Source organism: Haliotis rufescens, unplaced genomic scaffold (genome assembly GCF_023055435.1).
Source record: "Haliotis rufescens isolate VD_foot unplaced genomic scaffold, xgHalRufe1.0.p SCAF_5, whole genome shotgun sequence".
In the NCBI taxonomy this organism is placed as follows: Eukaryota; Metazoa; Mollusca; class Gastropoda; order Lepetellida; family Haliotidae; genus Haliotis; species Haliotis rufescens.
Genome location: NW_025964223.1, coordinates 40,623,678 through 40,642,922, shown reverse-complemented (window position 1 = coordinate 40,642,922; position 19,245 = coordinate 40,623,678). Strand labels below are relative to the sequence as shown.

Here is a 19,245-nt window from a genome sequence, read left to right as displayed (position 1 = left end):
TCTCCTCGCGCAGCTTAAGTTTAGGAGGTTAAAAGTTCACGAACTGCTCCGCGAAGACTTTTTATTGTCATTATGTCATCTCGTCAATTGATTCAACACCATGGCTAAATATATAACCCTAAACGAATCGCTTTATCAGACACAGTATCGCTTTATCAGTTCAATACATGTTTGCAGATTGTATATTTATAGCTGGTAGTTTATTTATAGCATTCAATCGCTACACAAAACATAATAGCATTTGTACCTGGTTTAAGTTTACACACACAATGCCACTTTATAGCTGTTGAGGGCTAGTCTAATCTTTTCGTGTTTGTTATTATCTTCAGATAATAAGTAAAACTAATGTTTAGGTATAGCATGAAGGCAAAATGTGTGGTACTACGTGTCCAACTTCTATTAATCTTTCTATTCCAAGACCCTAGAGAATGTTGTTTTATATAACTCACAGTCTAGAATCATCTGACAAGTCTAGATTCTCTCAGCTCTAAGCAACAATGGGCATTTTTTGTGCCCCATTAGGATTTTACTTTATATTTTGTACATTTAAAAAATATTCTGAGACTTATAGTTAGTTTACTTCGGTGATTACTACTACTACTACTACTACTACTACTACTACTACTACTACTACTACTACTGCTACTACTACTACTATTGGTACTACTGCTACTACTTCTTCTACCCGACACGGCATTATATAACTGGAATAATGTTCAAAGAGACGTGAACTCCAACTCACTCACTCAGATATATCATGACTTACTGTGGGAGTCATCATAGTAGTGGTAGTAGTAGTAATCAAAGTAGTAACTAACATTTAGTCTCAGAAACAAAATCAACCTACACCAGCATAATAATGGTACAAATAGCAGAATAGCAGTTTCGGTTATGGCATACAAATGTGTTTGAACTCATGGCTTTGTACGCTATCCCGAGGCACATGGCACATGACAAATGTACAAATTACATTCAGTGTTGGCCCTTTAATAACCTTTGTAATAACTCGCAACACGATCCTTACCATTATTTGGAAGTGGAAATTCCAAAAGATGTGACGGGAGAAATTTGTAACAGAATATATTGAAAACAACCAACAACCTCATTGAGACCCTTTACAGGGTACACCTTCGTCTGATCGTGATGTGATGGCATAGTTTTCCTCCTGCATACTTACAGGAACTGATACTACCATTCAAGCCTGCACATTCTCCCCGATAAAAAGAACATGCACAGAAACATATGATGATAGGTCATTTAAGCATGCTGGCTCATTGCTATGGAACAATCTGCCACAAGAAATCCGAGAAACAGAAAACCTGAAAACTTGAAGAAGACACTCAAAACCTGTCTCTTCATGAGAGCATATGCCTAGATCAATCATGGTCTAAGCGCATTTGACCACTTGATATTTTGAAATGCGCGATACAAGTTCTTTATTCAATTAATAAATTAAAGTCCGCTGAAGTGAGTCTTGTGAAGCTAGGAACTCCTGAAATATGGGAACGTTGTCGTTCCCGCCTTACTGACTATGTGATGCGGGGTTGTCGGCCCTGTAAAGAAGGCTGATTGTTCCGATTCATTCTTGATACTGCGAGATTTCAAATGAAATAGACTTATCACACCTAGCCCAGTTAAGTTTAATCTTAACTGACATACACTTATGACACTTAAGACAGATGCCTACATGTACCACTCAGTTGTTCTCAGTTCCTGGTATAGCCGTGTGGAATGTGGTTTAAACATATTTATTTTCACAAAAGTGTGAAAATGGATTGGTAAACAAGCGAAGCGCTTGTGTTAATATCGCTCCATTACACATAGGACATATTACAATGAATACATAAATGAAGGTTACATATAACAAATGAATTGTACATGCAAAGCTAGATGTGTATATATAATAAATCTATTTGCAGTTTATTTAAACAATCATTTAACTGAAAATCTGCCGTATAGCAATATTAGCATTTGTTCGTCCTTACTCAAATCCGAATTTCAGCATAGCACTGTTTGTAAAGAATAACCATGTTGGTAAAAATACATTTCATTTCGAAGAGCATAGTAATTTCTACACACAAAAAAGAAGTTGTAGAGTATCTTCGGTATGGTATCCACAGGAACAAGTGTGGAATGTAATTGTTTTACACACAATCTGTTTTCATAATATTATTTCCAGCATCTAAAGCGTTATATTATCTGACACTAATTATACCACACAATACTGTTTTCAAAATTTGGACATTTTCACAGTTTGGGGCAATACCGCTGGACCTTTTACATTTCTTCACATGAAGACGTGTGACAATCTTCAACTTATTCACGGACACGTACATGTATGTTACATCACGAATTCAATTTCAAGAGCGCGTGTACTGGTGTACTGTATACTATAAATGTCTGTGACCTATAATATATTTTGACCTACATCTTAATAATTAGTGGGGACCGTGAACCAATGTTAAATCAATGTAAGCGTTGATCGGAACAGAACAGAGCAGAGTGTATTCTAAAAAACACACAATAGTGGTATAGAGAACATACATTACGAAGTGTAATACAATTATACAACGAATGTAGCACAATACAAGCAATTTGGAGTTAAAATATAATATGCATTATATATACATACATTATACAATATATACATACATATTTGCATATATTATACATAATATTTGCATACATATCTGCGTAAATAATTATATATTAAGGAACTGTCTTGATATGTAGTGGCATCTAGATCACTCATTGTAGCAGTGCGAGTCCATTCTTTATATATTTACATAACTTTGTAAGAAGAGGTTTGAAATCACAATTCATTAAGTAGTTGTATTTATTCACAGTAGGATACTTACGTCTGGTAATAGGGTTGTTCTAAGGTTGAGTAATTCGTTACAGCCTAATAAAAAATGAAATTCGTCGCCAACAGCGGCATTACATAGAGTACAATATCTGTGTATACGTGGTATTCCGTGCCATCTTCCTATTTCTATCGGCAATTTGTGATTTGTTGTTCTAAAACGCGTTAGCCAAATGCGTAGATTTTTTGGGATAATTAAAAGATATGGTTCTAAAGTGGATTCGCTTTTGAATAGTTGATAATTATCTGCCTTAGAGGAATTTTGAATATAAGCTTGCCAAGATTGTTTATACTGATCTGTTAATACTATTTTCAACTTGTTGTTTGACCCACTGGACATCTAGTACAGCTTGTGATATCCACAAGTAATGCAGTCCAGTTTCTTGCAGGATTTGTTTTATCATATTGAATAGAGGAAATTGTACCTTTTCAGAGGTAGATGACAGGGATAACATTATTGAGTACATGATTTGTGGTAGCGGTTTTTTGGAAAGTAGGATCTTACACCAGAACGAAATTATTCTTACTTTGATGTCAATTATTATAGGGTATCTGCCGAGCTCACCATATACCATGTAATCAGGGGTTGACTGCGTAATATTTAATATATATTTACAGTATTTCAGATGAACCTTTTCCAATATATTAAGCTTTTCAAACCCCCAGATTTCGCATCCATATAATACTATAGGGAGAACTAATTGATCAAACAATTTTAGTTGACAGTCTAATTGGACATCTAGTTGCCTTATAAATTTGAAAACAGAGAACATTGCCCTACTGGCCTGATCACTAATTGAGTGAGTGAGTGAGTATGGTTTTACGCCGCTTTTAGCAATATTCCAGCAATATCACGGCGGGGACACCAGAAATGGGCTTCACACATTGTACCCATGTCGGGAATAGAACCCGGGTCTTTGGCATGACGAGCGAACGCTTTAACAAGTAGGCTGCCCGACCGCACCGATCACTAAGTGACTTAATTATAAGTGCTTTACAAAATCTCCCATTCCCTGAAAATAGAACCCCTAGGTAGACATATTCTTTCATTATTTCTATCTGAAATCTGAAACACCTTCCAGTAACATTACTTTCAATCATTTTAAACCAAAGTTCATTTCTCCAAACAGTATCAAAAGCTTTACTGAAATCAATAAATGCACAAAACGTCCTTTTGCCGGATGCTTGGTAGATATCAATTAGCGGTTTAGTACATAGATATGATCTAATGTGCAGTGGTTCTTTCCGAAGCCTGCTTGCGATTCACGAATTAAACCAATGGTGTCTGAAAAAGCTTGTAGTCTATTGTTTATTACAGAGGTGAATAGCTTACAAGCTTTATTTCGCTGTTTTCTGCTTGGATCAGATGCAAAGTCGAACGTATTGCCCGCTGATAAAATATTTCATTACGTAATAACTGTGTCACATGATTAATACCTTCTTTCAGGTTGGCATGTGTTATCTCGTCAATGTTATTACATAATGTTTGAATAAAGTCGTTATTCAACTGAGAACAAAGTTCATTTCGCAACCTGGGATCCCATTGTCCCGGGCGTTTGTTGGCCAAACATTGGTTACGATAAGGTACGTGTAAACATCATGCGTGAGCTTAGGCGCAAAACGTAAACAGATTTCTAAACGGCAATGTACATCTGAAAAGACAGGGTCGAAATCTTTTATAGTGAAATTCATTATAAAAGGGAAAACATCAGCCGTAGCCAAGCAGTAGTCGACTACACTCAAATCTTTACAAGTAAATGACCCAATTCCTTTATCTAAACCTGCCCTTCCGTTAACAATAAACAAATTATCCTTTCTACAGATATCAAGTAGCTTATATCCATATGAATTCATGCAGTTGTCCATAGAGTTTCTATCAACGTGAAAACCATTATCGCAGAATAAATGAAGCTTTGCACTGACCATATCGCTGTCTATGTCATACATATTGATTAAAGTGTCATTAAGTTTAACATAATCCGATCGGTTTTTAGTTCTAGCATTAAAGTCTCCCATAACTAGTACATATTGGGTAATATTATTCATATCAATCAAACCGCGTTCTAACTCATTAAAATGTTCTACAGACGAGTATCGGCTGGACTCGGGAGGTATATACACACATCAAACTATTACATCTTGATTAACTGTAAGACAATAAGAGAAGATGCGACACCACAGAGCTATGCCATTTGATTTATCTAGGGATTTAGTGTTATTGGATTGATAATTTTTACAAGCTACCATTGTTACCGCTGTTATTAGTGTATACAGTAAATCCTGGTATATCAATGATATCTAAGTCTCAAACTTTAGTCTCTGTTAAATAGATTAGATCAAATGTATCGATATACTTACAAAAGTCCGGGATTGACAGCTGTGAATTAAGAGCAGGACTAGTTAGCAACGACTCATTATTAGTGGGGACCTTGAACCAATGTTCAATCAATGTAAGCGTTGATCACAGAAGGACTAGTTAGCAACGACTCATTATTAGTGGGGACCTTGAACCAATGTTCAATCAATGTAAGCGTTGATCAGAGCAGGACTAGTTTGCAACGCTTCATTATAAGTGGGGACCTTGAACCAATGTTCAATCAATGTAAGCTTTGATCACAGAAGGACTAGTTTGCAACGCCTCATTATTAGTGGGGACCTTGAACCAAGGTTCAATCAATGTAAGCTTTGATCACAACATGACTAGTTTGCAAGGCCTCGTTTTTCGTTGGGACCTTGAACCAATCAATGTAAGCGTTGTTCACAGCAGGACTAGTTTGCAACGCCTCATTATTAGTAGGGACCTTGATCCAAGGTTCATAACATCATAAACCCAGATCAAAGCGGTTTCACTCCTGGCCGCTCAACCCTAGATAACCTCACCCGACTAGAACAAGATATTAAGACAGGACAGCTAAATAAACAATATACCACAGGCATCTTCTTAGACTTCTCTAAAGCTTTCGACATGGTATGGCACGATGGGCTAATACAAAAACTTAAAAAAATAGGACTCAAAGGTCAGATAATAAACTACATCCAGGACTTCCTAAACAAACGTAAAATAACCGTGGGTATAGACCAAACTCTATCGGACCAATGTCCCCTAGAAAATGGTACTCCACAGGGCAGTATCCTCAGCCCCACCCTCTTCAATATAATGATAAACGATCTATTCGAGGGCCTATCCCCTAAAGTAAACACATCAAAATTCGCGGATGATGGAGCCATCTGGATCCGCACTAAAAGCATGAACATGGTCCAAAATTTACTCCAAAAATCTCTTAATAAAATACAACAATGGGCTGACAAATGGGGCTTCTCCCTCAACTCAGAAAAAACAACAGGAATAGTATTCAAACATAAAAACATGAAACCCGCCTCCCCAATCCTCCAGCTAAACAATCAAACAATCAAATTTCAAAAACAAACCAAATTCTTAGGACTTATTTTCGATGAACATCTCACCTGGGATGCTCACATCCAAAACCTAACAACTAAATGCAGTAAAGACCTAAACACCCTAAGATGCCTAACTGGCTCTAACTGGGGAGCATCCAAAGATACCCTCCTCTCTCTCTACATATCACTAATTAGATCAAAACTAGACTACGGCTGCGCCATATACAACACCCTAAACAACTCTCTATCTAAAAAACTTGACTCAATACAATATCAGGCTCTCAAACTAATTACACGCACCCAACATGGCACCTCCTACACCTCACTTCAGGCCTTAACAGGAGAAATGCCACTAAGTCTACGCAGGGAACAGCTAAGCTTAAATTTCTGGGCCGCGTCCCAATCAAACCCTCTCATCCAAAACTTAATAAACCAAAACATCAGCCCCAAAAACCAAGCTCTAGCTCGTAAACACCCCTTACTTACCCCAATATCCCAAAGAATAACAAACTACCTAAATGAACACCAAATTAAAAATATTAAACAAAACTGCAAACAATCAAATATCTTCACCCCTAAACTTAAAATACCCAAAATAGACACAACACTAGCTAGCCAAATAAATAAACAAACCGACCCAAACATAGCTAAAACTACCACACTAGCATACATACACGAAAATTGGCCAAATTGGTGTCACATTTACACGGACGGATCCTCAGATCCGACCTCCAAACACACAGGTTTCGGAGTCCATACCACACAACCAACTAAAACCACACAATCCTTCCGACTCCCAAACAACCAATCAATATTCACGGCAGAACTAATGGGCATGGCCTCAGCCCTCCATAATCAAGAATCCAAAAAACACAAAAAAAATCCTAATACTTACCGACTCCCTAAGTGGACTGCAAGCCCTCCAAAACAAAAATACCAAAAACCGACCTAAATTAATAAATCAAATACTTAAAAGCTCCAACGACCTAACTAAGGCAGGCAAACAAATAACCTTCTTGTGGATACCCGCCCACGTAGGAATATACGGTAATGAAAACGCCGATAAAGCAGCTAAACTATCCCTCAAAATCCCAGAAATAAGCTTAAACTTACCCATCTCAAAATCAGAAATTAAAAGTGTAAACAAGCAAAAAATCACCAAAAAATGGCATAACCTATATCTAAACTCAAATAGCCAAATCAAAAAAGTGCTCAGCAAACCACTAACCAAACCAAAAATTCTCCATCCATCCAAAAAAATCGACAGAGTAATCACTAAACTCCAAACAGGACACACCAACCTAAATAACCACCTAAAAAAATTTAAAAAACACACTACAGGTAACTGCCCACACTGCAAACAACCAGAAACCCCAGAACACGCACTCATCCACTGCACACACTACCTAACACATCGAACCGCATTACAAACCACCCTCAATCTAAACAAGGCTCTAACTCTAGAAGCAATACTAAACCCACAAAATAAACTAGAAAACTTCAAGGCCTTAGGCGTATTCTTAATCAAAACGGAACTAATAAAACGCATCTAAAAACACAATAACTCACCAAATCAAAATCACATAAACAAACAAACATCCACCATACCCAGCTCCCTTAGTTCTCCTCCCCAATCCCATCGGCATCTATTCCAAATCTCAAAATTCCCAAATTCTATATAAGCAACCCCTAAAACCCCCCTCTTGGGTTGCACAGACCACCTTCGCCCCTTTCGGAAACACATTAAATGGCCTGGCCGGGCCCGTGTGCGAAATACGCATCAGTCGGAAAGCGCACGTTAAATCTCCAAAGTAAGTAAGTAAGTAAGTAAGTCCAAGGTTCAATCAATGTAAGCGTTGATCACAGCTGGACTAGTTTGCATTGCCTCATTATTAGTAGGTCACAACTGTGTGTTGGGGATCCTATTCAAGCTCTATTCACACATAACATCCATTGTGATAATGGAAAGTTTCATCATGCAATAAGCGTTGTGCATGCAAGTCATTGGTTCAATGCGCAGAATAACATATAATCAGGAATTAGGGAGGGCGTCGTTTTAAAGAGGTGCCCTCGCAACGTTTCATTATCTGTTGTTGAACAAATTCTGACTTGGGTCCATGGGTGGCCCAGTCGCCTAAGGCACAGCAATTCACTGTGCAGAGCTTGGCCCATTGAAAACCAATGATTGTGAGTTCGAATCCAGGTTCGCCCCGATTAGCTTTCTAGGTTTGTCAGCGCCACACACGTGCTTGTGGGTTTCACCAAGGTGGTAAACGTGTAAGATCTGCATCACTTCGGGCTTTCCTCCAACATCTAGCTGACACGCCGTGATATAATTCAATATCAATACTGTTGAAAACGGCGTTAAACCCAACACACTGACTCACACAAATCCTGACTTCAAATTTGAGGTGTCCTGTGTCGGGATTACATAGCTGGGTCAATGTTCGATGTTCAGTGTTTCATGATATATGGCAAGCCTATGACCAGGTAGAGTACCAGCTCCTGGCGTTATTGTACCGACAGTAGACCTCGTCTCATGCAGCCACCGTATTTCACGTGCATATATATAGTGTACCCTATATTGCCAAGTATGTACTTGCCGTTTTGTCTTAAAGCCCCACCCCGACTATAAATAGCCCGCAAGGTGGCGCTGTTTCAGTTTCGAACAGTCACTGACAATGTAAACACAACCGAGTGCCGGGAGAAGGTTTTTGAAACCCGTACGCAAACAAGATCACCATTGACCGTCAAACTTTGTATCAACTTGAATGACATACCCTGGATACCACAAATGGCTCCATATCTATATATATGTCAATACATCTTCTGTAGCTTTATCATAAAAATTCGTATCTCTCGATCATGTTTGGCGTCTGCATCAATCACAGTGGGCGGAACTTATTTACGGTTGCACATGGTCATGTTGGTTGGTTGGTTGTTTTACGCCGCGCTCAATAATATTCCAGCTATATGACGGCGGTCTGTAAATAATCGAGTCTTGACCAGACAATCCAGTGATTGAAATCATGCGCATCGATCCACGCAATTGGGATCGATGACATGCTTCAACCAAGTCAGCGAGCCTGACAACCCGATCCCGTTAGTCGCCTCTTACATCAAGCATAGTCGCCAGCATGGGTTGCTGACGACACATTGTGTACTTGTGACACATTCAATGCTTTTGTGGACAGAGTGTATTGTGTTGTATATTTTCACGGCAGAACAGCAGCAGAACAACAGTTGGTTAATGTAACAGTAACGATACATAAATACGAAATTGAAAACAAGATTCTCTCGGTTTAATCCGAAAATTACAGATATTTGTTTAGTTTTGGTTATTTGCATTCAACAGTTAGATTCTAGAATTATACCACACAATAACCAGATTATATTTATAAAACTTATATTATTACACAGATTTTTCAACTTGTATGTGGGAAGGGACCTAATTTGAAGCATCAGAAGTTGCGCAAATATTTCTTAGCTTGACTAAAATATGAATATGTCACGTGTATCAACATAACATTGCACACAAGCAACTGATAAATATGTAACGGAACATACTAGATATTTCGACCTACATTATGCCTATCTAGATAATATTGTACTTACGATAAACGAAAACTCCAATGAACACATATTCCAAGACAACTTTAATTATGGATTTCCTTTTCTTTCACAGAATTTTCACATACAAAACTGAGTTTGATCATTAGATCCACACTTGTCCCATGTATTTGTTGCTCGGGGGACAAGCACACGTTTTAAAATACAATCTGGGATCCCTTTCCCGTTTTGTCCACACCAATCCTTCATCTGCTGCAACGTTGAATATCCGTTTCTGCAAGTCCGAGCATCTACGATCCCTCCAAACACTTCGTTTATTTAGCTAAGTTTTCGAATCGACGAATTTCTGCAACATGGTGGCCGCACCATTCCCTTACTGCAATTGCCTTTGCTTTGTCATGCATGGTTGACAAAAGAAGTGTGAACATACATATTAGACTTCACCTGGTTCCACAATGAAATATTGCTGTGACACTGATTCACTAATCCCAAGAATCGGCACATAATTTGTCAAAGTTTCTGTTGTATTTGCTAGGGCGGGAAGACAGGCGTCATCTTGTCGATTTGAGTTGACGATCGGAATTATGTTATTTTGAATTGGAACTCTCTATACGATAAAGCCACCAATGTCATAATCGAAATGACCAAAGGCTCCATCGAACAACTCTCCGTCAAATTAAGCTTCACATAAAAAATGTTTTGTTGCTCATATTGACAAGCGAACTTGCAACGTACTTGACAGTTGTAAGTAGCATGGATGCGCTCATGGGGCGTGGTTGCCAAGAGATCGCGTGGTCAGAAAGGTAGCGGGGGGACTAAAAGTTTTAGAAAGTAATAAAAGAAATCCGCAGTGCAATTAAAAAGTACCAGGATATTTTTAAATAATAGTATTCACGAAAACTTTCTTTTCTTAAAATGCAAATTAATATATTCATTCACCCAAAGGTCGTAATCCTGATCACGGGGTTGGTATTTGGAAGGAATCTTGTGATGACGCCGTGAATGAGGCTGTGTGTATTACATTGTTGAAATCAACTGACCAGGAAGATTGTCGAGGCATTGACATTATAAGAGGTGCTCGTCATGGATGGAGAAAAAATGCTTCTGATCCCATGAGAGAAACATTGTTGCTTTGAGCTTCGAGACCAAACATATGTTCATGCTGAAGTAGTTTACAAGAAAGGATGATCTGTGTAGCCAGCGACCTGATTAAGCTTGATGAAAATAATGTTAAAATCAATGTTCACGCACATGACAGAATTAACGTGAACAAATATTTATCTGAACATCGTTGCGGAGTATGTGAGACTGTTTGTATTTTATCTCCATTCCGACGTGAACTAATATAAAATTGAATTTTGTGTCTCAATTTTTCCTGCCGCTGTGTAATATTGCGCACTGATCTAATAAAAGAAATGCCACTAGATATACCATTTCATCGTCACAAAAGAACCAGGTCAACTTTATCTTTCTTCAGTTGTTTATTAAAAATTGATTCCTGAAGCAAAGCGATACATAATAAATTGATTCATAGACTAGATTCTTGTACCAAGTGTTTTAACGTTTATTTTTAAAAAATGTCATGAAATAACTCACACAATTGAAAGGTATTTTTAATAAGTAATATATTTTATTTCGTCCGCCCGCTCCCTTGGTAGTTGAAGCTTGAGGGAAGAAACATATACAAAAAGTATGGATGGCATTATGCAAATGACACTTGGCATGCCAATCAACAGGGAATCTGGGTTTCACGGTTCGAGTGACTTCGGCACGAGGAGCTTCGGTCACAAGTGTGACTTTTCCAAAACACATTGTTACTTGGCAATGAGAACATGTGACGGAAACTTTCATCACTTGAAAATATTTATGACCATTAGCAGGGTTTTTTACGCGCTCGTTGTTTTCCAGATTCCAGATGAAAGCAAGACGAACACAACGAAAAAAAACCTGTTGAAATCACCGATTGCCGTTACATTGTGAGAAATATACAGATATACAGAACACCACAGGTATTACGACTGGTGCCGTGATACATATTATTTTGTTTTTTTGTTCAATTACACTGCTCTTATTCATCACGACAAACGTATTCGTTCTCGTCCACAGAATAGAGAAGAACTATAATTTGTGTGTTGGACTGTGTTGGATAAATCATGGACATTCCACAGTATCATTTTATGAAGATTTGGAAACGACATGGCAGGTAGGTTTTGAAACCCAGGACCTACGCGTTTGTTGAAAAGTCTTGGAATCGTTTGATGGATATTTACTACCATTAAAACTGACGTACTTGTTGTCAAAGGGCCCATGGCGGTGGGTGTTTACATGACGTCACGCGCTTACGCATTAACCAATGAAATTTGTGTTATCATGACGTCATAATGACCTGTCAGATCAGTCGTATAAGCTCCGCCCACTAGCGTGCGGTAGTCACTACCGCAGATGCCCCTTTAACACCATACATCCAAGCTTTATGTACCTGCAACAGACCTGCCTGAGTGTTCGTATGGTCAGTGGATCTTTCCAAAGTTATCATGCAGCACCTGTATCGTGTCTGCAGCAGACCTGCCATGTTCTGGTACAACCGAGGTGGTCAGACATGATCATGACCTTGCAAAGCCAAGGTGTATCTGCAGTGTATGTCCCAGTATATGCCCCATGTTTGTGCAAATTACGTTAAATGATCCCTTAAACTTTTAAGAAGTTCATGCGTTACCCTACATAATACTCATTGGAAGAAGGAACAACTAAAGACAAAAATTATGCATCACCATGACAATTCATTGCTGACCGATGCAAGAGCGATTTAATTGATCGTCTATACAATCTGAAATCGTATTTGACCCGTGAAGATCCGGGGTAGAATAGGTCTTCAGCAACCCATGCTTGTCGTAAGAGACGACTAACGGGATCGGGTGGTCAGCCTCGCTGACTTGGTTGATCCATGTCATCGTATGCCAATTGCATGGATCGATGTTCATGATGTCTGGTCCAGACTCGATTATTTACAGACCGCCGTCATATAGCTGGAATACTGCTGAGTGCGGCGTTAAACAACAAACGCACGAACGAACGAAATCATATTTCACCCTCGTAATAACACAATAAGCCACGCCTTATTACTCTTTTTCAGTCTGACGTCGGTCTACAATGAGTTGTTCCTAACTGTTGACAAGTAGTATTTCCAATGGCGTTGGCACCGTTAATGTAGAAATAGTCTGGTTCTGATCATGCTTCCTCTGTCTCCACATGATCTCAACCTTCTCCTGAAGGAACAGAATCACACTGCTAGCAAGGAACATACTCCCCACAGTGAAGAAGGAAGCAGAGTATTCGCTCGTTGCGTCATATATCCAGCCTGAAACATTGCAGTGTACAATCAATGCAGCGTTATTCAGCTACATCTAGAACAGTGTCATAGCGAGGCCCAGAATGCGTATTTCAAAGGTAATGTGTTTCGGATTCTATCCTTGAAGGAGACAAACCATTGGTCAAATTACGTCCACAGGATGTGACAGGTCTTCGAGGACACAATTGAATTTCTGTGTTTCCTGACATTCATGAAGCTGTGTTAAGTAGTGTTTGATATACTGGGTTCGTTTTCCCGCATAGGTATATCGCGCAATGCCCATTTCCAGCGGCACCTGACGTGATATGACATGAATATTGTCGAATGTGACCCCAAACCACGCTCACTCATTTGTATTGTGCTCGCACCAAGCTACCCTAACGCCAAAGATGATCTCATATTAACATACCTGTCATAGGTGTTCCTATCAGAGTAGACACCCCTTGAGACAGCAAAAGGATACCATATGACTTGCTGAAGTTTTCTACTCCAACAACGTCCACAAGAACAACATTTCTGGTACCGAAGAACACCCCTGTACAGAGGAAAGGGTAGCACTGGAAATATGTTCTAATCTACACATGCATATATTGAATAGAAACTGATTCTAGGTATACGCAAAATGAAACATGAAGTGAATATTGTTTTAGGCCACCATCAGAAATATTCACGTTATGTCTCCGTTGTCTGAAAATGTTCATATCTTTGTGAGGCAAACTAGTGATCGATAGCATGCTGTTTGCCTCTCACACCCGATACAAGTCCCTTGTACTTGGCTGTGTCATACCAAAAATCGTTAAAATAGGGTACTTGTTGCTCTGCCTAGCGCTCGACTTGAAGGGAATAAATTAACAAGAATTGGTTGGCTCCTTTTCTGCACATTGTGTCTATGTGGGGTATCCATGTCAAACTGTGGCAAGGTATCACAGTGGCCTGTCACTAAAACCGTCATTACCAATACAAGGAAAAGGACTCACACATGCACGTTTCTGTATAAGTGCAATCATATTGAACGTAATGTTACACCTACCTTTGTAAATAGCTTGTGTACAGCTTGAAAGCCTCGGCTGATCATGGCACTGATGCGCGAATAAAATCCTATTTTCCAATTAATAATTTGTTTCTAAATTGTCATGAGGGCCCCTTCATAACACTTACCAATAAAAACTCCAAACACCACAGCGAATCCCACCAACATCGGGAATGTTGTTAGGAACGGCGTGGCAATGGCACATATGCCGCACATCATCACGGCACTTGCAAGCAGATGGCGGTTGTTCACCAATTTGAAATCTCCCAACCAGCCAAAGAATAATTTTCCAACAACACTTGCAATACCAATGATAGGCAACAGCCAACTTATCTCAGTCTCTTTGATCTTCAGATCTGTAGCCCTCTTCGGTAGATGAGTGTAGGGGGTATATACCGCAATCATTGCTAAGCAGTTAGACATCAAGAAAAAGCAAAACTGAATATTCCCGACAAGTTTCGTAAAGTCATTCTGACAACAGCTCCTCCGAAGGCCAGATTTAGGTCTGACAGCTATATCTGAATATAGAAGTGCACTTTCTGGTTATTGGCATAATGATTGCAGAATTTTGCAACTGCTTTGTACAATATTTAAGTTATAGTACAGTGTGTCGTCTTAATGTGGGCGGAAAGGAAGTTCAACACAAGACGATGGGCGTTAATGTATTTGGTTTCGGGATCTCCACATGCACAGGTATGAGGCTTACAGGTCTGAAACCATGGTCAGGATGCATCATTAATTCCAACCCCAAATAAGTAGATCCTGGCATCACTAGTGTACGGGGCAGCTGATTGTTGCACCGAGACAACTGGTCTTATCCGTGTCTATGAACAAAAGGAAGTTTGAAAGAAGCCTATGGACCTGACACAACACCACCACCGCTTTACACACCACATTACAACACCCCACACACCATATTACAGCGCTCTCCAAGACACATTACTGCGTTCCACATATCACATTACAGCACTCTACACACCACATTACAACACTCCACATACCACATCACAACTCTCCACACACCACATGACAACGCTCTACGCACCACATTACAACTATCTACACATCACATTACAGCATTCAACACACCTCATCACAACTCTCCACACACAACATTACAGCACTCTACACACCACATCACAACTCTCCACACACGACATCACAACTCTCCACACACAACATTACAGCACTCTACACACCACATCACAACTCTCCACACACCACATCACAACTCTCCACACACAACATTACAGCACTCTACACACCACATTACAGCACTCTACACACCTCATCACACATCTCCACACACCACATCACAACTCTCCACACACAACATAAGAGCACTCTACACACCACATTACAGCACTCTACACACCTCGAGTTCATCACAACTCTCCACACACCACATCACAACTCTCTACACACCACATCACAACTCTCCACACACCAGATTACAAGACTCTACTCTACAGCACTCCACACGCTACTCTACAACACTCCACACACCGCATTTAAGCACTCAACACATCACACAACACCACTCTACAGACTGAACAATAAAAAGCAGCTCACCAACACAATGCCAAAGGCTATCAGTTATGAATCTACCTTGTGCGGCTTTCCTGTGCTTCTTGGGGAAGAAAAGACCACCAAAGACAACCCCGTTAAGCAGGATGCTGGCCGTGATTAGGATCATGCCTCTCCACCCGTATGTGTTACTAAGGTGATGTAGGCCGGCAGACAGAGCAGCACCACCAATTCCAGATCCAGAGGATGAAACACAGTTGGCCAGGCTTCTTCGCTGTTTCATATGTTGGTTGACAATTACTTTAGAAGGTACTGACACAAGTGCAAAGGCAATTCCTAAAAATAGAAGATCGGGATGTGCCATTTTACCGACTAAACTGGATACTATATTCGCGGAACTGTTTGTAAAGGTCAAGAGATCAAGGTGGAATATGTGCATCAGTTTACATTACTTACAAGCTCAAATCCCAAGTTCAAAAGGAAATTTTCTAACGATCTGGTTTTATACCTTTAAACACAAGAATGATGGCATTCAATATGACATATTTTCTGTAGTGCAAAGTGAATTAATTACGTGTTAGTGAAAGCCTTTCCGAATAATATAAAACACTTTTAAGGCGATTTTGGTAACTGCGAAACATTGTTTACTTGTTTATATATGCCATACTAACATCATAAGATTGTTAATACCAATGAATGTTCATGTACTCTTGGCTCACCGAAAACAACACCGTATGTAAAATACAGAACTGATATGCTTGAAGCAAACGAGCTGGTGATCAAACCAAACGCTGCAATTGCTGCGCCACATATGGTAACAGTACGACAGCCGTATTTGTCTGTAAGAATGCCAGCAGCTGGACCTGAAATAAATTACATATGCGTTTTATAGAATTGTTTTATAGCTACTCTCCAAGGACAGAAATGCATCGGTGAATTTTCACATAGGTTCAAAATAGGATAACCAAATCAGTACGCTGCTCGTGCCATCACAAATGCACAAAAAGAGCGCCTGACTGTCAATCATCATACACAAGCCAATAAGAGCTTATGGAGCCCACTCGCCCTGCAATGAAGTGCATTTGAGATGGCGGTTGAATTTGACCTACTTATCTGTGGGGGGCCACCGAACAAATTGAATGTTCTGTGCTGTTCGTCCAATGGAGAACTGTAATGTTCTCGTTTTTAGATTGTCAACAGTGGCATGAACATGAAGAGGCATTTTGTTTGTACAATGTTACAATATAACACCTTTTCTGAAAAAGAATACTTGAAATTGTCTCTCCCATTCCACCGGTGCATTTCTATTTTGGTAGAGTATAGCATGGAAAAGGGAAAATACACACACACACACACACACACACACACACACACACACACACACACACACACACACACACACACACACACACACACACACACACATATATATATATATATATCCCCACACTAAGAAACTGTGTGTGAATGGCTTAGGACATGATGGATTTCGTGACAAGTGAAAATTCTGTCGAAATCCAAATAGAAGTGGGAAACCTACACCGTATCAATTGAGTTGGCATTGTTGCACTCTCATTGTACCTGAACTTTGCCTTTATGTTGCTGACAAACTCAGCGAGTTGACCAATTCTAGGGAACGGTCATAGAACGTCTGGAATCATGCCTTTCGTTAAAAAACACCGTTTGCAATGCAATACAATCGTTGGTTTGTTGTTTAACGCCACACTCAGCAATATTCCAGCTATATGACGGCGGTCGGTTAATACTCGAGTCTGGGCCCGACAATTCAGTGATTAACATTATGGGCATCGATCTACACAAACGGGAAACGATGACATGCATTAACCAAGTCAGCTAGCCTGACCACCCGATCCCTTTAGTCGCCTCTTACGACAAGTATAGTCGCCTCTTACGGCAAGCATGGGTTGCTGAAGACCTATTCTCTACTCGGATCTTCACGGGTCGACGGTTTTGATTACCGACATGGGTACAGTATGTGAAGCCCATTTCGGATGTCCCCCGCCGTGGCATTGCTGGAATATTCGCGTAAAACCATACTCACTCACGGGTCGAAAATACAAATTTGTCACTGAGATGAGAAAACTGCAGAAAAGCAAAGCGTTAATAAGGGTATGAAGGTACCACATCATCTGACAAATTGTTCATAATGGACTTAACCAAGCTAACCACAATCACACACATCCTCCTCAACTATGTATGAAGACAAACCTGACACACTCTGGACTCCAAACACTATTGATCCAACCCATGCTGTCTCCCCTCGTCCTGTGTTGAAGTAGTCGACGAGTTCCGCGAAGATAACACCAAATGACAAGGCGAGGCCATGGAAAATAGCATGAATACCAAAAGAAGAAAACACTACAACCCAACCATCTACACCATCGTGTCCGGCATCATTGTCTACATTGACTTGTTCAACTTCATCAGCTCCATCTTGCTTATGTTGTGATAGGCTTGAGTCTTCTGTGATTCCTGCATCTTCTTGTGGCATGGTAACCTATAATTGGATGTTTACGTTCCACAATATACACGAACAAATGTGCACAGCTGGGATTTGAAATTGTCACAATGGTTTTACCCCATGCTCAAACTATTGTTCTGTACACGTGTCACGTACGTATTGTACAGTGATTCTGTATTCATGAGTCACACTAAACACGTGATATCTATCAGTGATAAATATTTTATAACTGGAAATGTGTAGAATAAAGGTTTTATTAATATCGGTTTTCAATATCCAATATATGTGTTCCAATACACATTTCAATGAAATATGTAGGATCATATATATACATAGATGGCGAGTATTAATATTAGATATTAAAGGGGCACTGATCTAAAGCAATTCCACGGGACTGGTTGTTGCCTATGATATTGTTTTTTCCCAGTGAGTACCCAGATGATACAGCAGAAATCTAATCTAGTTCGCGACCTGTCCTGCGCCATTCGTAAGCGCATTTGTCGCCTTTATTGATAGTGTAAGGACGTATAGTCACATTGATCAACAAACTGAAATACTGTTTATAATTAGTCTTGAAAATAATAACCACATGTAGGTATCTTTACATAGATAATAGTGACGATGTTTTGACAAGTCACCAGCTTGACATGGTATTGTGCGATTTTCATTTACACTATTTGGACTTGTAACACAAAGAAAATATTTTACCTGAGCATTGCTTTTTTTATCGTGTGTATATTTTATAGTCAAAATGTGTAACATTTTCACTTAGGCAACTAATCAAACGCCTAAATATTCAGTTATTTTACAAATTGACCAAACAAATCTGTCCATTTCTGCTTTTATGATAACGAATTCCAAACATTTTTATGCTTTACTTTCATCACCCAGTGACTGAAAATGATAGTTAGTCTCTTGTGATGTTTTAAGCCCCTTTGAACCTCTTAATAGTTGTTAAACAATCTGTTAAATAAATGGACAGATGTTTCAGTCAATTTGTAAAATACTGAAATATTGAGACATTT

General features: G+C 39.4%; 1 protein-coding gene across 1 annotated transcript; it reads right to left on the bottom strand.

The window, feature by feature from the left end:
* Nucleotides 1-12,794: 12,794 nt before the first annotated feature.
* On the bottom strand, nt 12,795-18,313 carry LOC124112410 (monocarboxylate transporter 9-like). Its single transcript, XM_046472505.2, has 6 exons — nt 17,968-18,313; nt 16,458-16,601; nt 15,745-16,074; nt 14,340-14,729; nt 13,591-13,716; nt 12,795-13,190 (listed from the first exon to the last, which is right to left on the bottom strand). The coding sequence occupies exons 1-6, from the start codon at nt 18,248-18,250 to the stop codon at nt 12,994-12,996; spliced, it is 1,470 nt and encodes a 489-aa protein (XP_046328461.2). The 5' UTR covers nt 18,251-18,313; the 3' UTR covers nt 12,795-12,993.
* Nucleotides 18,314-19,245: the final 932 nt, after the last annotated feature.